The 19,579-nt window shown below is 36.9% G+C and overlaps 1 protein-coding gene across 10 annotated transcripts in view; it reads left to right on the forward strand.

The window, feature by feature from the left end:
- The window catches only part of CLASP1 (cytoplasmic linker associated protein 1), a 303,251-nt gene that overhangs the window by 207,611 nt on the left and 76,061 nt on the right, over positions 1-19,579 (forward strand). For 3 of the 10 annotated variants that reach the window (XM_063631296.1, XM_055262137.2, XM_055262136.2), the window contains 4 exons: positions 674-778; positions 3,400-3,426; positions 5,517-5,684; positions 12,111-12,218. In XM_063631296.1, the coding sequence (XP_063487366.1) occupies positions 674-778; positions 3,400-3,426; positions 5,517-5,684; positions 12,111-12,218 (408 nt within the window). Of the gene's footprint in view, positions 1-673; positions 779-3,399; positions 3,427-5,516; positions 5,685-12,110; positions 12,219-16,635; positions 16,699-19,579 lie in introns of all 10 variants that reach the window. The other 7 variants (XM_055262138.2, XM_055262142.2, XM_055262141.2 and 4 more) reach the window with 3 other exon arrangements.

A 19,579-nucleotide genomic window follows, 5' to 3' on the forward strand; every position in this document is an offset into this window, starting at 1 on the left:
TTTCATAACTGCCTACAGCATTGAATTATCTTTGGGCCATCATTTCTCTAGGTACTCCTAATACTGATTCTTTTTAGCTGTATCTCTCTTTTTAGCTTTATCTTTTTTTTATCTTAGAAACTTACTGACATACATGCTTTAAAAATAGAAGTTTAATGCTGCATATCAAAAACACGTCTATTCACTGGGGAGCTATAGCTTCTATGATGGTTGAGTTAAGAAGGTAGACTTTTGTTTTGGGTTTTTTTTTTGGCATTACTCTTATTTTCTATAGTTTGTTTTTTACAGTGACAGCTAATATTTTCTGTTTTTGGAAATTTGTCAGATTTATAGACAATAAAAAAGAAAATTTAATCTGGAAAAAATTATGGGAAATGTCCTCAAATGGATATCACTTCCTCGTCTGAAGAGATAACATACTGAAATAGTTGGAACCTAAACTGCTGCAGGTCCATGGCTCCATCTCAGGAATTGTGCGCGGATCATATGCACATGTGTGCATGCACACACAGGGAGACGTGGCAGACCTCGCGTGGAGGATCTGCCCGCAGAAGCTGTTGCTCCCCATGTGGTTGGCTGGTCAGTGCCCCTCTTTTGGGGCATGAGTTCTTTTCTTGAGGAGGTGGCACTTACTGGAAATGTTGTGAAACACTGTTTTTGCTGTGTCCTCCAGGTCGGATCCGCACAAGACGGCAAAGCTCTGGGAGTGCCACCAATGTCGCCTCTACACCTGATAACCGGGGCCGCAGTCGCGCTAAAGTGGTTTCACAGTCCCAGCGTAAGAAACATATTTTATGCTCTTGCTTATCTCAGTTTTATTCAACAGCTCATTCTGCAGTTGAACATTTTACAATGTTTATATTGACTTCAGAGGGAAAAACACATTTTTTGTGGCTCTGAGATACTGTGAGTAATTTTACTGTTTGTTGGGTAAGCTTAAAAAATGAAACATTCCAGGCATACATTTGTCTCCTGTCCAGGTGATTTACATTTTGTATTGTTAAGCATTAAACATTAAAATGTAGTTTTTCTCCCTCCTTTGAAGCCTGTCAAATTGTAACTTACCTGTTCTGTGACTCATTTTTGCATTGATAAGGAATCCTTCTGATGTAATTTTAGAACAGTACGTGGGCAGAAAACTATTAATGCTATGTTCTTTCCAGTGGTAAATAAGTAAATCCATTAAAAGCTCTCCCCCTTTAATTCTGTGCTCTAACATTTGCAGCCCGCACCTCTTTTCCTGCCATGTGGGCTCTTGCTTTGCCTAGCTGCTTCCATGATTGCGTCTCTGTATATGTGAAGTCAGTTGGTTTGTTAGCCTTAGCCATGAAAGCAGCCACAGCTGGAATGAATTTATTCTGGCCACTCTTCAGATCCTCCCTTGGTGTCTCACTTTCCAGCCACACATAAACTTTAAGGGGCCCGCTTCCCCTCTGTGCATGTCGAGTAGAGCTGGATAGCAGAGTGCTCCTGGGCAAGGTGAGCATGGGAAGGAAGAGTCTTCCTGTCCCCAGGAGCTGCATGCCGTCCCACAGCACAGCACTCAGTAGCTGACATTTGCCTGCCTCCTTTGTGGCCCAAGGAACTGTCTGTCTGTTGTAGAGAGTGCTCAGTCTGCACCAAACCTTAAGAGCTCTCTTAGTATAGAAAATGGCCTTGTTCAACACCTTCTGAATTTAAATTCTTTTCCCTTTGATAACTGCAGTCCTCATGTTATATAATTTCCGCAAAGAAAGCAGAAGATCAGTTATAGTGCTGCCTTTGGTGAGGCTACAGAACATTCCTGTGGCCTAGGTTGTATTGTGTAGTGTGATACACTACAAGCGTGGGCTTCAGTGTCAGACAAAACTGGGTTTGTATCCTGGCTCCAGTGTGATGTTGGGTGAGTCTTTTAACCTTTGTGAGCCATTGTTTCATTGTCTGTAAATTGAGTGATAACAATTCCCACACTCATGGGGTTTTCATGAGGATTTAATGAGCATTAGGAGCCTAGCATGTGATAGACAGTAAATGGACGCAAGCTTTATAGTCATAATTGCGTCAGATCAGCAGACTCCCATCCTAGCTGAAGCTGAGCCTCCTTGATCCCTGTCTACTTCAGTAGGTTTAGGAGAGAAGGCTAGGAATGGATTTACATGATGAGGGATGCAGTTCAGGATAGATTGAGTCCATTAAGACCAAGAATGCCCTCCTTAGTGTAGAACTAAACTGGATTTTCATTCAGATCCAGGGTGCAGGTGTAGCCCAGAAGTGTCTGTCTTGGGAACAACTTCTTGGCTCTGGTTATTCTGTTGAACCCTAGTGATGCCTGGAGACACAAAAGGATATTTGACTCATACATATGGGTCAAATTTTACTGCAAAGGAATTCTTGACAAAAAGTGTTCAAATCTCAGAATCTAGGTCAATATAATGAAATTAAGCCAAATAAAAATGTCTAAGCATGTAATTATGCAGTGTTGCTTCCCTCTGTGGAGGTTGAGGGTTGAACAGTATTTTACATATTTCTTTCTAGTGCTGTTTATCAGCATTGGGGTCTTTGGGGTTCCCTGCCCCAGCTAGATCAGTGCTGTAATTTTCTCTCTTATATTGTAGGTTTTAGGAATGTGTAGGTTACCTTGGCAGGTGGTGAAGATTACAGTTCCTTCTCTAATAGTGGTTAGGGTGATAATAGAGCTTTAATTTTTCAGTCTTATAAAAATACTATACCTAGCCTTGGGGCTCCCCTTTTAAAACTCCTTAGTTTTACTTCACTCACCAAATCGTACTCAGGAAGAGTGACCACACTAGCCAGTGATCAAGCCTATACCTTAAGGTTATGCATATAAATTAAATATTTAAAAAATTATTTTAATAAGTGGTAAATATAAGCATATATATCACAAATGTAGATATACTAGTATTCATAGTCCTGATTTAATACTAAGTAGGCTTCATTAATATTAGATTTAGGGCTCTTAATAATTGGCATATTTTAAATATTTGAGGTTTATGGGAAGTCAGGACAGATGAAACTAGTTAACAGCAGTTTCTTTCAGTTAGTTGATGTTTATTGAGCACTTACTATGTGGTAAGCACTTTTGAAGATGGTAGTGATACACAGATGAGTAAGTTACAATCACTTCCCTCAGGTTGCTTAAAGCTAGAAAGCAGATGTGAGCCTGGCACATTGTAGGTTTGAAAGTGTTTTATGAACAGATCTGAAATAAATGCTAATGTAGAATGACAAAGATAAACATAAGTACAAAAATAGGAGGAACAAGTCCTAGGAAATATAGCTGTTTTGCTAATGTATTTGTGAACGAAGACCTTTGTGCTGTGTTGCATGCTGACCTCTGTATTGTGTTATTGTCTTTTAATCCACTTTTTGCCTGTCCTTTGGTCTGCTCTCATAATCAAGGATCCAGATCTGCTAATCCTGCTGGTGGTAAGCCATTTCTCTTCTTGCCTTTTTTGTTGTTCTTGTTGGCATTCTCCCCGACCCCATGTTCCTGGCACAATATTAATTTCTCTCTTTATTGTAAGCTTAGTTAATCTTTCTGCATTTTTCTTTGTGTTCAAATTCTAGAGTTTGAAATGGATTTCTTTCCCCTTTATACATAGTTTAATAGTTTATATAGCTCAAATTTTATGGGTGAAATTAATAGGTCCTGAGACAAATTCTTCATTGGTTTTTATAATGATTTTTCACTTCAATTTGTAGTTAAATCATTATAAACTATTAATTTTTGTGAGTATTCACCTAAGTGGTTCATTTGAATGATGGTGGTTTTGATTTATATAATATGTATTTTTAAATAATATATATTTAAAATAAACACACATATAAATTTACAGGTAAGTGTTGCTTCAAATGCTTTCTTCCTCTGGGTCATTCTATTCTAGTACATAGTAAATGTATACTTTATATTTTAGAATTTATTGCCTTCTCTACTTAGGGAGGTAATCTATCAATGCAAATGATTGCCATTTGAGTGTATTGGTGTGATGCTTAAAATTTTGTTGTTTTCTCTGAGAGAGAATTCGGTCCCATAAGAAATAGTAATATATGTATCTAGCTACTTACCTATTAATAAAAATTATCAGCCATGTTATTTGTTTTTAATTTCCAGTTTTATTGCATACTTCTCAGAGAATGTGGTCCATGTTATTTCTACTTTTGTAGATTTTTTTTTGAGATTTACTTTGAGGCTTAATACACAATTCTTGTTTTTAATATTCATGTGTGGAAAGGTAAAAAGAATGTGTGTTCTATCTGTTGGGATATGTACGTGTATGTGGGAAGTGTGTGTTTTTATACATACATATACACACACAGACACAATTTTGACTGCTCTGTCAATTTCTGTGAGGTATATAGTTTCTCAATATTATTAGTCTTTCCATGAGGTCTTTCGGTAAGTATGGCTTTTTCCATTTCTCCCTGTACTTTTATCATTTTTTAGTTTTATATTTCAAAACTATGTTGTTTGGAGCATAAAGGTTTGTGATTATTATATCTTCATGGACAATTATTCTTTCATAAATATTAAATATCCTTCTTTGTCTTTTTTAAATGCTGTGTTTTATTCTATTTGTTTTTGTTTGTGGTGTATTGTTTGACTCTTAAAAATACCAGACAGCTGAATTTCATTTTATTTTACTTTGCATTTTCTTTTCTTTTCTTTTTTGTTCTTTTTTAAGAGACAGGGTCTTGCTCTGTTGCCAGGTCTGAAGTGCAGTGGTGTGATCGTGGCTCACTTGAGCTGACCTCCTGGGCTCAAGTGATCCTCCCACCTCAGTCTCCTGGGTAGCTGGGACTAGAGGCATGTGCCACCATGCCTGGCAAATTTTTACAATTTTTGGAGAAGTGGGGTCTCCCTGTTGTTGCCCACACTGGTCTCAAACTCCAGGGCTCAAGTGATCCTCCCACCTTGGCCTTCCAAAGTGCTGGGACTACAGACATGAGCCACAGCCCAGGCTTGTTTTAATCTCTTTTAAATCGATGAATTTAAACCAGCCACACTTATTATGAGTAACTAATATGTTTGAGCTTCTGTCTTATTTTGTGATTTTTATTTACCAGGTTTCTGGTTATTTTATCCCCCTACTCCCTTTTATATCATTTGTCAGATTAATAGAGTTTTCTTGGATCCATTTTCAGTAGCTAATGCTAAGAAAATTGTTTTAGTTCTACTTCTGCTCTTCTAGCAGTGACACCTAAAATTTTTAACATAATCAGCTCTTACAGAATAAAAAACCAAAATAAGAATAAACACCTTTGTGGTATTTGTAGATATTTACTGTGGAATAAGGAGGCTATTCCGCAGTAATTCTTCTAAGTATATTCTTTTATGATATTCAATTGTCTTTTATGCTCCTACATTTAAAAAAATTACTACCACCAAATAAAAATTTATTTTTATATAAAATTCTGTATTTTAGCCAAATTAATGTGTAAAACCTGGCTTTTAAAAGTATTATAGTTCATTCCTACATTTACATCTATTATTCATTGTCATTTTGCTTCACTTTTAGCTGGCAGCCGGTCAAGTTCCCCAGGAAAATTGTTGGGAAGTGGTTATGGTGGACTTGCTGGGGGCTCCTCACGAGGCCCACCTGTGACACCGTCTTCAGAAAAGCGAAGCAAGATTCCCAGGAGCCAGGGATGTAGCCGGGAAACAAGTCCAAACCGAATAGGATTAGGTAAGGATTCTCAAAGATCTTGGAATACCATTCCCAGCTTGGTCATAGTTTTGATTATAATCTAATGACTATGTCTAATGTAGGAAATATAGATCTATTTTTTGAACTGAGGATGTCACTTTGCCTGGGTGTGCTTTATACAGATTATGGCATATTGAGGTTTCAGTTAGAAAAATATGTGGGACTTAACCCTTCAAATTGATGGGAAGGAATTATGTCATTATAGGCTTTTGTGTTTTGCAGTCATTGTACAAAGCATTGGAATTGGGGAAATACGGTGTTTCCCCAACAATTAGAAGCAGTGTTGCTTTTCATTTTCCTTTTACTGATTAGCACTAAGTAGACATTAACCTATATGAATTTTTCAAAAACAACATTTAGGGTCCACATTTATTTTAATTCTGATCTTCTCTAATCTAATTGGTGAAACATGGTGAAAAAATATGTATAGTTACTTTTGACATAGATTTGTTTAAGCATGAAAGCTAGGAATCGACTAAAACCAATATATAATATTTAGTTTTGTGTTACTTAGTTTCTTTGTAATAGTGTGCAGAATCATGTGAATTACTGTCAGCAGCTTAAATACCTTTTACTCCATTAAAATCTAATTCATACGCTACCTTTTTAAGTATAACATTTAGAAGTCTTTGTGATATAATACAAAAAATCTAAATTCATACTCTATGACTTCTTTACTTCCTAAGGGTAAAGTGTATTAATATAAAATCAGACTACTGTATTCTTAAATTGTGTTGGCTTATCTTTCTCATTTATTCATTTATCTCATCAACAATGTTTACTATGATGTACCAGGCACTTTGTTAGACCTGAGAATTAGAAGATACATGAGTTAGATTTAGATTCTGACTTCAAAAAGCTTGATATCTATTGGAGAGAGGTGGAAATGTAAGACAGTATGACAAATACTATGACTGGGTGCTTCACATAATCAAAACTATGACCTAAAAAAGGAGTATCTTAGACGCTTGGCCACCCCAGATTTCTTGCCAGGGGAGGCTGCCCAGAGTGGGTTCTGTTTTTATGAAGTACAAGATGGGATTGGTCCGGGTGGGGAGACGAGGGGAAAGGTTTCTAGAGGAGAGAGAATCATCTGCAGAAGCAGTCAGGCAAGAGGCATCCATACGTAATTCATTTGGCTACTGTAGAGAAAGTCAGAGTGGGTGGGAGTTGGGGGCAGAGACTGGTAGAGTCCAGCTCATGAAAGTCTTTGAAGGCCACCTTAGCTACTAGAAAGCAGGAGAAGATATTTAAGAATGGATAAGATTTGATTTGAAATCCTGTTTCCAAAGCAAGTAGAAAGTATTTCTTTGTTTTAGTAAATCTCTATGATGCCAACTTTTTATTGGCATTGCGTAGTGTGGTGTCTTAGCTGACAAGTTATTTGGGTGTTGATGTGGATACAACCATAGAAAAGGTCACAGCTGGAATATCTGAATTTTATGTCTGATGCTGTAACATATTTGTGTTTGGAAAATGCATTTGATTTTAAATCTAGGTGTTATGTTTTAGCTGTCTTTTTCCATAGTTAATTGTTTAAGTTTATAGGATGTCCGTTTGCAATCCATGTTAGTTTTATACATTTAAAGATTCTTTTCTGTTTTGAGATTTTTTTCTTTTTATATTATTAAAGATGCCATTTTAATCTTCTTCTTGAAATTGGGGAATAACCCAACTTCGTTTATCTAACATAATTCTGATGTGTTCCATGGTTTTAACTAAGAAGTTTGTGTTGTGTGTAGTTGAAAAGACAATATTTTATACGTTTTTAAAACCGGTATTATGGAGCATCAGTAGGAACTTAAGCTTGTTCCCTTCCAAAGAGTTATTTGAAATATTATTTGAAGAAAGTTACTTCCTTGATGCTAATTAAAGGGATCAGTTACGTGTAGAGCTTTGAGGTCATACATATAGCTTATATTAAAGAAGATATTTTCTTTAAATTTCCACACATTGTGAGATTATATGCATATAAAGAAAAATATATGAATAAAATGTATTTTCATTTTTTTCCTGTGGTATTGCTTAGAGATTGCATTTAATAGGGTGGCAGACATAATAGCATTATTCAGTAATAGATTATATATTACTATTATCATTTAGTATATACTGGATGTATGCCTGTGTTTCTTAACATTTGACTCATTGTATAGCAGTTTTCAATATAATTGTTGAAAAAAAGGGGAGGAACATCTTTTAGGAATATTTTCTATAATTCCTAAACCAACAAATTCAACAGTTTTAATGATAGCTAAACTAGGTTTGGAATTTGCACTGAGAATTAATCGTAGTTATCTACAAATTGTGTTTGGTTCAACTATGCCTCTTTTTGTTTGAAATGATACTTCTTAACAAATTTTCTTTTTTCATTTGTTTTAAAACTGATGCCAAGGCTCTTCTTTGGCATTTAGGTTTTCTTAAGCAGAACACCCTGTAATTCCTGTTGAATATTCAAGAAGCAAAATATATCCCTGATACTCTTTTTTCTTGGTGATTTATTTCCTCATAAGCTATCTGAGTAGGAAAATATATTTTTAAGTTTTATTTCTGTGTGTCTTAAAGACAATACTTTATAGATACAATAAAGCCACATAAATCACTAATATCTATAGTGATTATATTTTGGAAGTTTGTTCTTGTTCCCTTCTCCCACTCCTCTATGGAAAGGCTATGAAAACACATTTGATATTTTTGCAGCTTTCATTCTGTGGGTGTGTATTTTAAATGTTAAGGTTTTCTGGTTAAAATACTTTGAAATAATTAAACATTAATAATAGTTCATTTCAACTGTGAAATTAGACTACTGTCTAAGACCAAGACATGAAAATGTTTAGACCAGAGAGACATTTCATGTCTTTAACTTCTGGTTGTTTTTATTAATTCTCTTATATTCTGCTTTTATGAGTCCTGGTTGGACCCTTCCTTAAGATGTAGAAGTCAAGATTACCATTAAAACACTGAAGTAGGGTAGAGTGTCTATCAAGAAATGTAAACCAATCAAATGGGTATCTTATGGCTTCCCAGCATTTCATGTAAGCAGAAGACCCCAGAGGCACCTAGGAATACTGCTTTTTTAGGAAGTTCACAGTACAAGTATGTTTTCCTGGTCTCTCCCTCTTGTGCCTTCTCCTCTGTAACATATTTTCACATAGAACATTTAGTTTGGCACTTAAAGAGACAAGTTATTTTGGTGGGTTTTTTTCTTTTAGTTTTGATCACCTAATAAATTCATTTATAAAAAGTCATTTATATACTTATTTTAGGCCGGGTGCAGTGGCTCACGCCTGTAATCCCAGCACTTTGGGAGGCCGAGGTGGGTGAATCCCTTGAGGTCAGGAGTTCGAGACCAGCCTGACCACCATGGCAAAACCCCATCTCTACTAAAAATACAAAGATTAGCTGGATGTGGTGGTATGTGCCTGTAATCCCAGCTACTTAGGAGGCTGAGACAGGAGAAGCACTTAAACCTGGAAGGCGGAGGTTGCAGTGAGCCGAGATTGCGCCACCAAATTCCAGCCTGGTCAACAGAAGGAGACTCTGTCTCAAAAATAAAAAATAGGCCGGGCACAGTGGCTCACACCTGTAATCCTAGCACTTTGGGAGGCTAAGGCGGGTGGATTGCCTGAGCTCAGGAGTTTGAGACCAGCCTGGGCAACATGGTGAGACCCCGTCTCTACTAAACTACAAAAAATTAGCCAAGCGTGGCGGCGTGCACCTGTAATCCCAGCTGCTCGGGAGGCTGAGACAAGAGAATCACTTGAACCCAGGAGGCAGAGGTTGCAGTGAGTCGAGATCACGCCATTGCACTCCAGCCCGGGTGACAGAGTGAGACTCCATCTCAAAAAAAAAAAAAAAAAAAAAAAAAAGAAATTAAATAAATAAATATACTTATTTTAAATCCTTTTAGATTTGTCTTTCAAAGTAGTAGTATAAGTGAGTTTGTATTTCTCTTGTATTTTAAATTATTTAACATTTGAACCATGGATGTCACCACTAGATTTACTTTGATGAGTATATGATGCCAAAGCCCTTGAGGTTTAGGATAACTATGGCCATATTTTCACAAAATCATAAACGGACAGAATTATTTTTCTCTATACTGCTACTAGCCATATGTTAAACAAGAAAATCAGCTCGAATGGGTGAAAGAACTCTCTGTGGGTGAAATACCGGAGGGGGGTAAACCTTGTTAAGAAATTTATGCATAGTGTTATTTCAGATCATATCTGTTTACTGCTGTTAATGCTTTTTATTGTCTTCACGAAATGGACTCAGACCAAAAAGAGAGCATTTTTTTCCCCGTTGTTCTAGCATGTATATGAATTTAAGGGAGGGGATGGGGCCGGGAAGAATTCAGAAATAATCAGACAAGAACTATTAAGAAAATGCTCAACTAAGCATGAACTTGTTTAAACAACTATCAAGACCTTTTATAGCTTTTTTATTATTTGTTTTGGAGTGGGCAGTGGAATACAACAAAATTTTCACGTGTGCTCTTCAGCAGGGGACTTGGAAATACCTATGTGTGTGCATTATCTCACAGTAACCTGCTGATTTAAAATGAGGGGACGTGTTCTTTTTCCTCGTTTTCCTAATGGGAGGCTTGAGACCCAAAGAGGCCAAGTGGCTGGACCAGTGAGATAGCATGGAGCTGGAATGGTCATTTTTTGACTCAGATTTGGCATTGGTTCTCTAAGGATGAGTGGTATTGCTGTGTGCATTCTAGGAAAGTTGTCCGTATTGTTAGAACCAGTACACGCTCCCTAGTTTTTTAAGCATTTAATTTGGCATCTCCTTTTGTCATCATTGTAGGAGCTGTTTAGAATGTCATAAAGAATTGCTGACTAAATAGTCACTATGACTTTGAGTGAAAATTCAGTGCTTTCACATCACTCTGGCAAAATTAAGGAGAGCTTAAGAATTTCTGGTGAACCCCCAATAAAGCCCTTTATGTCTAGATTGTTGAGATTACGTTCCTGCGCTTGACTTTCTTTTTTTTTTTTCCTGAGCAGTACTAAGCATTTGGATATCACTTAAATGCCTTCAGAGTCTAGTTCCACTCTAGCACTGAGCAGCTGAGCACAATAGAAAGTTGGCTTTAGTTTTCCCTTTCGTATTCTTTTTTTAATCAGGGAGTGTTATGATTCTGGTTTATAAGACATTCTTGTTATACTTTGGCTGTATAATAAATCTTTGCTCTTAAATAATAGACTATGCTCGTTGCAGTATAGAAACATACTTGTTTTTATATCAGTGATTCAAGTTGATTGTTTCTAAAATATCTTGACATTTTTTCCAGTCCATCCTCTCAAGATGGAAGCGTATATTGTCCGCGTGAGCTATTACATTAGGCATTCCACCTACATGTATTCAGTATACAAGGTTGTTTTGGAGTATTTTGCCAGTAATGCATTTCCACTTTCTCAGATGGAGAAACAAGGGTATCCTAGTCTTTTCTGAGCTTCACAGCCCAGTTATTATGAGACCCTGGGCTATTCATGCAATTCTGTCTTGTAGTCTCGGTGTTTTATAACAGGAGAATGATTAACTTTATCCGTAGATAATCAGAAAGTTATTTGCTGTTCTCAGGTCAGTGGAGAGATCTTTCCCGAAATACTGAGAGTATTGATCTACTTGCTGTAGACGCAGTGTGAAAGACTGGGTCAGTGGCGGTGCTTGGTAGAGCACAGGCAGATCTTTTTGGATTTTCATAGAAAAAGCGGGGATAAAATGTTGGGATCAGTAAAGGAAAGGATAACAGTCCCCACTTTTTGTATCTGCTGGTTTCGAGAATTGGATATGTTTGAAGCATCTACACACTTACTTGGAGTGGGTAGGCTCTCTCTCTGGTTGTGTCAACTCCTATGGCTTCTCTTGGTGAAGATGGCCAGCCTGGGAGCAGTGAGCCCTCTTCCTTATCATTAGGTAAGTTCATGGACTTCAGTGACCAGTGTGGTTATTCTGTTTGTTAATCCAAATTAAGTTACCTTTCTAAGAAACAAGTGCATATGAATACAGCTTTGGTTTTTTGTCCTCTTGTTGAGAAGTTTGCTAAACTCATAAAAATTGATCGTTTCTAAAAGGCTTTTGATCTTGTATTTTCTGATGACAGTTTGTTGTTCGGAAAGATTTCTTTTCACTTCTTACATTTAGGTGTAATTTCACCTTCATACTGAAATTCACAGCTTTCTGAGGTATTGAGCATAATCACATTTTACCCAAACCCTCCCCTGTTGTCACGTCAGTCAGTGAGACCTCAGCATGGATAGGTGGCTCAGTCATCAGAACTCCCCAGCGCGAACAATGTCGTAATTACATTAACCAAATGTGACTGACATTTTGTGAGTTTTTCTGTCTTCATTAAACTTGTTCACCTTCTCTGAAACCCTTCATGCTGCACACTAGCACGGAGCAGCCGTATCCCTCGACCCAGCATGAGTCAGGGGTGCAGCCGCGATACCAGCCGTGAGAGCAGCCGAGATACAAGCCCTGCTCGGGGCTTTCCTCCACTTGGTGAGTACACGTAGGCGCTGGCTGAGGAGCAAAGAGTTCCTTTCCCTGCTTGTCCGAGACACTGCTAGGTGGAATGACCTGCTTTTCCTCCTCTACTGTCCTTGTGATCCTTTCTTCTTTCTTTCCTCTTCCTTAGTTACCCCTTGTTGTCCCCCTCTGCATGCTTGAATTTTGGCAACTTCGAATTTTTATATACTAGAGGAAAAAAACACCACTTCACTCTGTACTGTTGTCATTGATGACCACTTGCTCTCGGGCAAGCCCATCTGTGTGGTAATTTCTAACCTAAGGCAAAACTCAGCCGAAGTTAGTTGCTGCTTAAAAGTAAAGTTAATCCAAAGTTTATTCTTAGTCATTGAATTTTTACAATTTATCTTTAATTTTACTACAGATCAGTCTATATGTAATTTAATTCAAAGAAGGAACAAAAGTACAATTGCGGTAATGTTTAGAAAAGTAAATGAGTTTTCTTTTTAGAGTTAATAGTCCTGCCGTCTCTAAAATGAACACATAATAAACCCTTTTTAGTTAGTATAAAGTGTCGATCCCCAAAAAACATCGGTCACATCTGTCAACACATACTTTTGTGAAAGGGAATATTTTGTATTCTTCAATAATTATTTTTGGCTGCTTGCCATGTTAAGTGCTGTACAGATGTCCATTTTCCTCTTGATAAGCATAAACGTAGAACTCATTTTATAATAATTAGACCTAAACCTGAAATTATGTGGATCTGTGGACTCCAGCAGTCTGCTAATTTTAACTATGTATTTATGTAACTGGTCTTTTGAAAGCTATACATGTCACTACGAAAGAGTGATGTTAAATCAAAAGCATAAGGTCTTAATATTTGCCTCTACCTAGCTCCTTCTAATGTTATTCACTTCTTCTGATCTTTTTTCCCTAGTCAGTATCGGTAATCAAAATCTAGATATATTTCTTTATGACCCATTGTCCTTTATGAGATTCTGAAAAAGAACAGGTTACCAGATGCCAAAGCCCTGCTAGATGGTCCCCGTGATTTAGGGAGGCAATACCTGTTGTGAGGTGTTCCACCTTGTTAGCATGAGCCCTTGAGTGGGGCAGCTTACCTATTGCATGTCACCTATTCCACAGCAGTCTGAAGCATTACAGCAGAATTCTCAATAATCAGAGGTGGCAGTGATGATTTTTTTTTTTTTTTTCTGAATGAACTGGTGATTTTTCCTTTTAAATTAAGGCTGTATATCTTTGCATCCTTGCTCACTATTTGACCTTCTGAACAACCTATTTATGAGTAAACAATTCAATCCTTTATTGGTTATTTTGTCACTTAGAAGCAATTCAGTGTTTTCCTTTCAAATATGTACTGTTATTTTTGATACTGTCCATGGAAGCATCCTTTGGAATCTGGCATGTGGAGCAGGCAAGGTGTGCTGAATTATTGAGATCCTAATTGAACTCTAAGTGGTTGAGTGAATCTTGTCTGTTTTGTACATTGTTTGATTAAATGGATCTGTTTAGCTGTCTTGGTGACAACCCAGAATGTTGAAATGTGTAATTGCCACTACCAAGGCAGAAGGTGTGGGTCCTCAAAAACTCTAGCATCAGCACATGTCTTCTGTTGTGGTCAGGGCAATAGTTAAGTTCTTCGAGCTAAAATTTTTGTATCATGCTTTTCCCCACCTTGGGTTAAACCTAACCCTAAAACTTGTGTCCAGCAAGAACAACAGCATTGCTCATGTGTACGCACACCATTTGGAGCAGTCAGCAGGCATAATGCCTTGTGGTCGCTGTTCATCCTCTGGGACAGGTATTATCATCATCAGAGTCTTAGGGAGAATAAGCCACTTTCTCAAGATCACGCAGCTACATAGTGGATCCAGGGTTTGAATTCAGGTTTGACTTCAAGCCTGCTTCATTTGGAAGTAGTTCGGATAATTCAATGTGTTTCATCTGTTCCTCGAAAATATATTAAATGCTTGTTCTGAGGCTTCTTGGGGTGGGGGGTTAGAAGATGTTTCTGAGTCATTTATTTCCAGGCCTGGGTTTAGGACCTGGGAACTCAAACATATATCCCAGAAGGTTGTTGTCCTCAGAGGAGCTTATTACACATCCTCTGAAGGTTCCTTCTTTAGCTCATTCATTTTAATAATCTCTTCCCACCCTTTTTGGAAATTAGTGAGATTGTGTGTCAGTGCTTCTTTGAATCCACTTATGTAGCCAACTCTTTAACAACAACAACAAAAAAAGAATGAAAGTACTTATATTCTAGTGAATATATATTTTTAAGTTTGCATTTTTATTGTTTTGGACCATTTTGATGGTATGAGTATATATGGTTATGGTGATAATTTTTGATTAAGGGAAATTAAGGGCTCTAGGGCTGCTGTAAATTAGGCTTTCACATAAGTGGGTCTACCTTGGATTCCAGTGTTGGGTGTTAACTTGTGAATGTGACAGAGGACTCATGGCATGACAGATTTTTTTTAGAATATTCTGTTGAAACTGAACCAAAGGACCACTTTATAAGGAACCTACATATCAGGTACTGCTTAAAAACTATTTCAGTCTGAACTATCAAGATAGTGATGTGCTTGTACAAAAATGTATAGTTTGCTTCAGTCTTAACACAAAATATTTTACCAACTTCCTTATTTAGGGAAAGTGATAATTTTATAATATTCTTTGCCAATTTAGTTTTAATTTTTGTGAATCTTGAGAAAGGGATATTTTCCTTTTTTTGCAAGCCGGTAAAAATTGCCAGGTAATCTTTGCTATTTAATACCACATGTACCATAGAGATGCACATTTCATAAAGTAACATGGACCTTAAAAATTATATTGAAGAATTTGAGGTACTGATATTTTATGACTGCATGTGAGAGCGTTAACATGTACAGAATACTCTAGTAGTACGGATAAAATGTAGCACTGCTCAGTATTATTTTGTTAAACCTATAAATTTTCTGTGGTATAATCACTGTGAATTTTTCAGAGTAATGAATGGAAGCATATTATCTTTTGTTTTTCCTGAGGTTAAGGAAAAGCCATATGTTGCATGGAACTCTAGTTAATAAGTTAATGTGTTGAACCAAGTCTTTATTTCATAATTATTTCTAAAAGTTGTTTTCTCTCCACATGAGGACAGAATTTAGCATGTGTTTCCTCAGGTTGATGAAGTAATGTGCTCGTTAAGAATACTTGTTAATAAAATGGTACTATAATGTCAGATTGTAAATTGGAGGTTGCTCTTAACTGTTACTGCCACCACGAGCACCACCCAACACTACTAACCAATGTTTAAGTGCTTTATAATCTCTTTTAATCCACTCAGTAACTCCCAAGAGGTAGGTACCATTAACCATTATTAGCACCATTTTACAAACAAGATACTGAGACACAGATAGATTTAGTACTTTGCCCAAGGTCAGTCCTATGGCTAGTTGTGATCCAACGAGCATTTACAATTGCATTACTGAGCTGGTACTCATAACCAGTGTACTGTAACTGCCTCTCCAAGGAAGATCATTAAACTTAATACAGCTAAATTCCAACAATTACACAAGTACTAATAATTAGGATATGGCACTTTGGAAGGCTGAGGCGGGCAGATTGCCTGAGCCCAGGAGTTTGAGACCAGCCAGGCAACATAGGGAGACCTCGTCTCTACAAAAAAAAAAAAAAAGCCGGATGTGGTGGCACATCCCTGTAGTCCCTGCTACTTGGGAGGCTGAGGCAGGCGGATCTGCTTGAGCCTGGGGAATCAAGGCTGCAGAGAGCCATTATTGTGCCATTGCACTTCAGCCTGGGCAACAGAATGAGACCTAGTCTCAAAACAATAGTAATAATAATAATTAGGATATTCATGCAACAGAACAACAAACATTTTGACTGGGGAAAATGGAATTCCAACTGTTGAACCCCCTTCCTGTGATTTTATTTTATTTCTGTTGAAGTAACATTATGAACTTCTATGCTTGTTTTTGGTGCATGGTTACATATGCATCACATACTGGTAAAACATCTCGTGAGCTGAGTTAACAATCCGTCTTACTGCCGTTCCGCTCTGGGATGTAGATGGTGCTCTGTGACTCCTGCTGTTCTTCATGTTGCATATGTCCATACTGGCTGATAGACGCTTCGTGGCGTGAATATAACCTTGGAGTCCGAATTGGTTGATGCATACTTAGTTTGGAGCACCTTTAAGAGAACCTTTGTTGTGCCTGTGTGTTTTTTAGCTGTGCGAGAGCCAGCTGGCCACTGTAAAGTTTGGGGATTGGCACTTGCTGTCCATTCATATCCAGCACCATTTCTTCTCATGAGAAAACATGGCCTTGTTGGTAGCAGTCCCTGCATTTCCTCTGGACTGTGGCATTTTCTGTCTCTGGTACTTCTGTGTTAATCCTGTGGGTGTTGCCATTCCTTTTACCTGCAGCCTCTCGACGTCATTCCAGGTCCACTAGTGCTCTCTCCACTGCTGAATCTGTTGGGCAGTCAGGTGAACAAGTGCTAACTGCATGACTTGGCTTCTTCATATGTTCTAGTTTCACACCCATGTTAACATTTGTTTTCATCTGTGTCGGCTAGCACTTGGCATGTATGCACCTCATATTTTTTCCCCAATGTGCTTTAATTTTTTTAAGTTATTGAATGTTTATAGTTCTGTTAATAGGCTGTAGATGCTTTATAGCCTGTTTGACAACATCGTTTCTCCAGTGTTCATATTTACGTTAAAACAACAGGGAAGTAATTCCCTTCCTGCCACTCTGTCCCCAGGAAAATAACCAAAATTAGGTATTATTTAGGGTTCCTATGGGGCAAGGGGGCATGGATATCACCCAACAGATTCTTTCCCTTCCAAAGTCTTTACTCCGAATAAACTGTCAAATATTAATGCTAGTTATTGATGTCAAGTTCACATTTTTAAGGTACCATTTAGTTAACAGCACTGCAAATTATAGCATACATAATTTCATATGTATGAAAAGAAGTGTATTCTCAAAGTTTTATGGAAAAACAAGATCAGGATTCAGGTAATCAAGTCAGGCCAGAGGTATCCTTTGTAGCCTGCAAACCCCAAACATGCTCTCTCGGCTCTGTTTAGCAATACTCAACATCCACTGGTTAGCCACAGTGGCAAAAAGTAAGCATACAGTAATACATCAATTTGTTAGATTTAACTGCCACTATTTTTATATGCTAACAGTCCCTAATGACTACAATTTTCTCAATTGAGTAAGGCATAATCTATGAATTTGCAGACCATCGATGGTGACAATTGTTACCAATTCACCGAGTCTGGTATTTTCTCTTTTCTTCCTCTAAATGAAGCCCCCTATGCTTTTTTTGTTTGTTTGTTTTTGTTTTTTGTTTTTGAAACAGGTCTCACTCTGTTGCCCAGGCTTGGAGTGTAGTAGCGTGATCTTGGGTCACTGCAACCTCTACTACCTGGGCTCAAGCGATCCTCCCACCTCAGCCCCCCAAGTAGCTGGGACTACAGGTGCATTCCATCTTACACAGCTAGTTTTTGTTGTTTTTGTAGAGACGGGATTTCACTGTGTTGCCCAGGCTGGTCTCAAAACTCCTGGGCTCAAGCGATTTACCCACCTTGGCCTCCCAAAGTGCTGGGATTACAGGCAAAGCTGCCATGCCCAGCCTCCTATATATATTCTGATTATGTACATTTCCCTGAAGATTAGGGGCCAGACTGAGAGCACAGTCATATGTATTCATCTCTTGGAAAAATCAAACTTCGTAATAGTATCAGAGCCTTGAGAATATGGAACAGATTTTGCTCTGGTGAAAACATAAAGCTTATAGTTTTGCTTAGATCCAGATAAACATTTCCCCTTAAGATTTGAAATTCAAATTGTCTGTGATATATATCAAATGATCTATAATCACTGTGTATGGCAAAACTGTATGCATCTTGGAAGCACAGAATAATTGCATTGTTCTTATAGTTTTAATTTTGTATCTGAAAAAATCTGTATATTCCCTGGAGCAAGAATTGCTGGCATGAGATTTTTTTTTTTTAATTTTATTAGACTTCGTTTTATTTAAGTTTATGCTGGGTAATTTTTTAATGGCTTATAATTGAATTACTTTCATTCTGTTACTCATAAGTCTCCTACTATCTACCCTTTTTTAATGAAGAAAAAACTTGAACAAAGATCATCTATAAAACTATGTGTGCATAGTAAATCTCACATTTACACTTGTTTCATATTTCAACTGATAAATAGAGATAAATGTAATTTTTAATGGCCTTTTTTAGTTTATATGGCACATTACCTTTTAAACATAATGGTTAAGATGACAGTTGGAAAGACCAGCAAATGCATTAAAAAAGGGGATAGTATAACATACAGTTTTTGTTTCTTTTTTAAAAATTCATGACTATATAACTATTGATTAGCAGTGTTTAAATTTTTCTCCCTTTCTGTGGTGGTGGAAGGTATAATGTTTTGAAATTGACATTTAAAAAAGCTAAATAACAATTCACTTTTTAAGTTCACCAGTTTTGTAGGCACTGTCTTGTTACATATCTAAAATTTTAAATACATTGTTTTATAGGAAAGATCAATTCATGTAAAATAGATATTAGCTTCCCTTTTAGTCTAGATGCTTCCAGAATATAGCTAACATAGAGATTTTCCTTGTCCAAATGATGTCTTATTTGTTAACACAGAGAAAATATTTTATCTTAACATTTTTCTTCCAAAGGTTTTTATACATTAGATTTTTAAATAAGAAATTTTTTACTGGTAGATAATGTACAACACACTTAAGATACGACTCACGCTGCCTTTCTCCTAGTATATAGTTTTAATCTCCAGCACTTCCTAAGGAAGGTTGGTCAGCTGATTTAATGGGACTTTAAAAAGTGAGTTTTCATTTCCATGATCACAAATAAGCTTAAAATAGTTGTTTGAACTACTAAATTTGTTTTAAATTCTTTGGATTCTTTCTATTATTTGTTTATCTGTATAAAAATTGCCATTCTAAATTATTTGAAGAACCCAGGTAAAACTTATGCTAATATTATCTAAATTTTTAATGTTCTTCAGTGAAAGTGCTAGATTTTTTTTAGTGATTATTAAATAATTTTAATAAATTGATTTTTAAGTAATTTTTGTTGACACAGGCATCATGACAAACAAGTATCTAAAATTAAATGAGCTTAGCAATAGTTAAACAGTAGTGACACTAATAAAAATTTGCACAGAAATCCATTTAATTCATTTGTTTCAAATTTTAAGTTTTTACCACACATTGCATTAGAACTCTTATGAAACCATGAAGCTTTCTAATTAGTTTGACCAAACATCAAGGCCACTTGCCTCTACAGGGAAAGCTAAATAGATTAAAAGACTCAA

The sequence above is a fragment of the Symphalangus syndactylus genome, chromosome 22 (genome assembly GCF_028878055.3).
Source record: "Symphalangus syndactylus isolate Jambi chromosome 22, NHGRI_mSymSyn1-v2.1_pri, whole genome shotgun sequence".
Lineage (NCBI taxonomy): Eukaryota > Metazoa > Chordata > Mammalia > Primates > Hylobatidae > Symphalangus > Symphalangus syndactylus.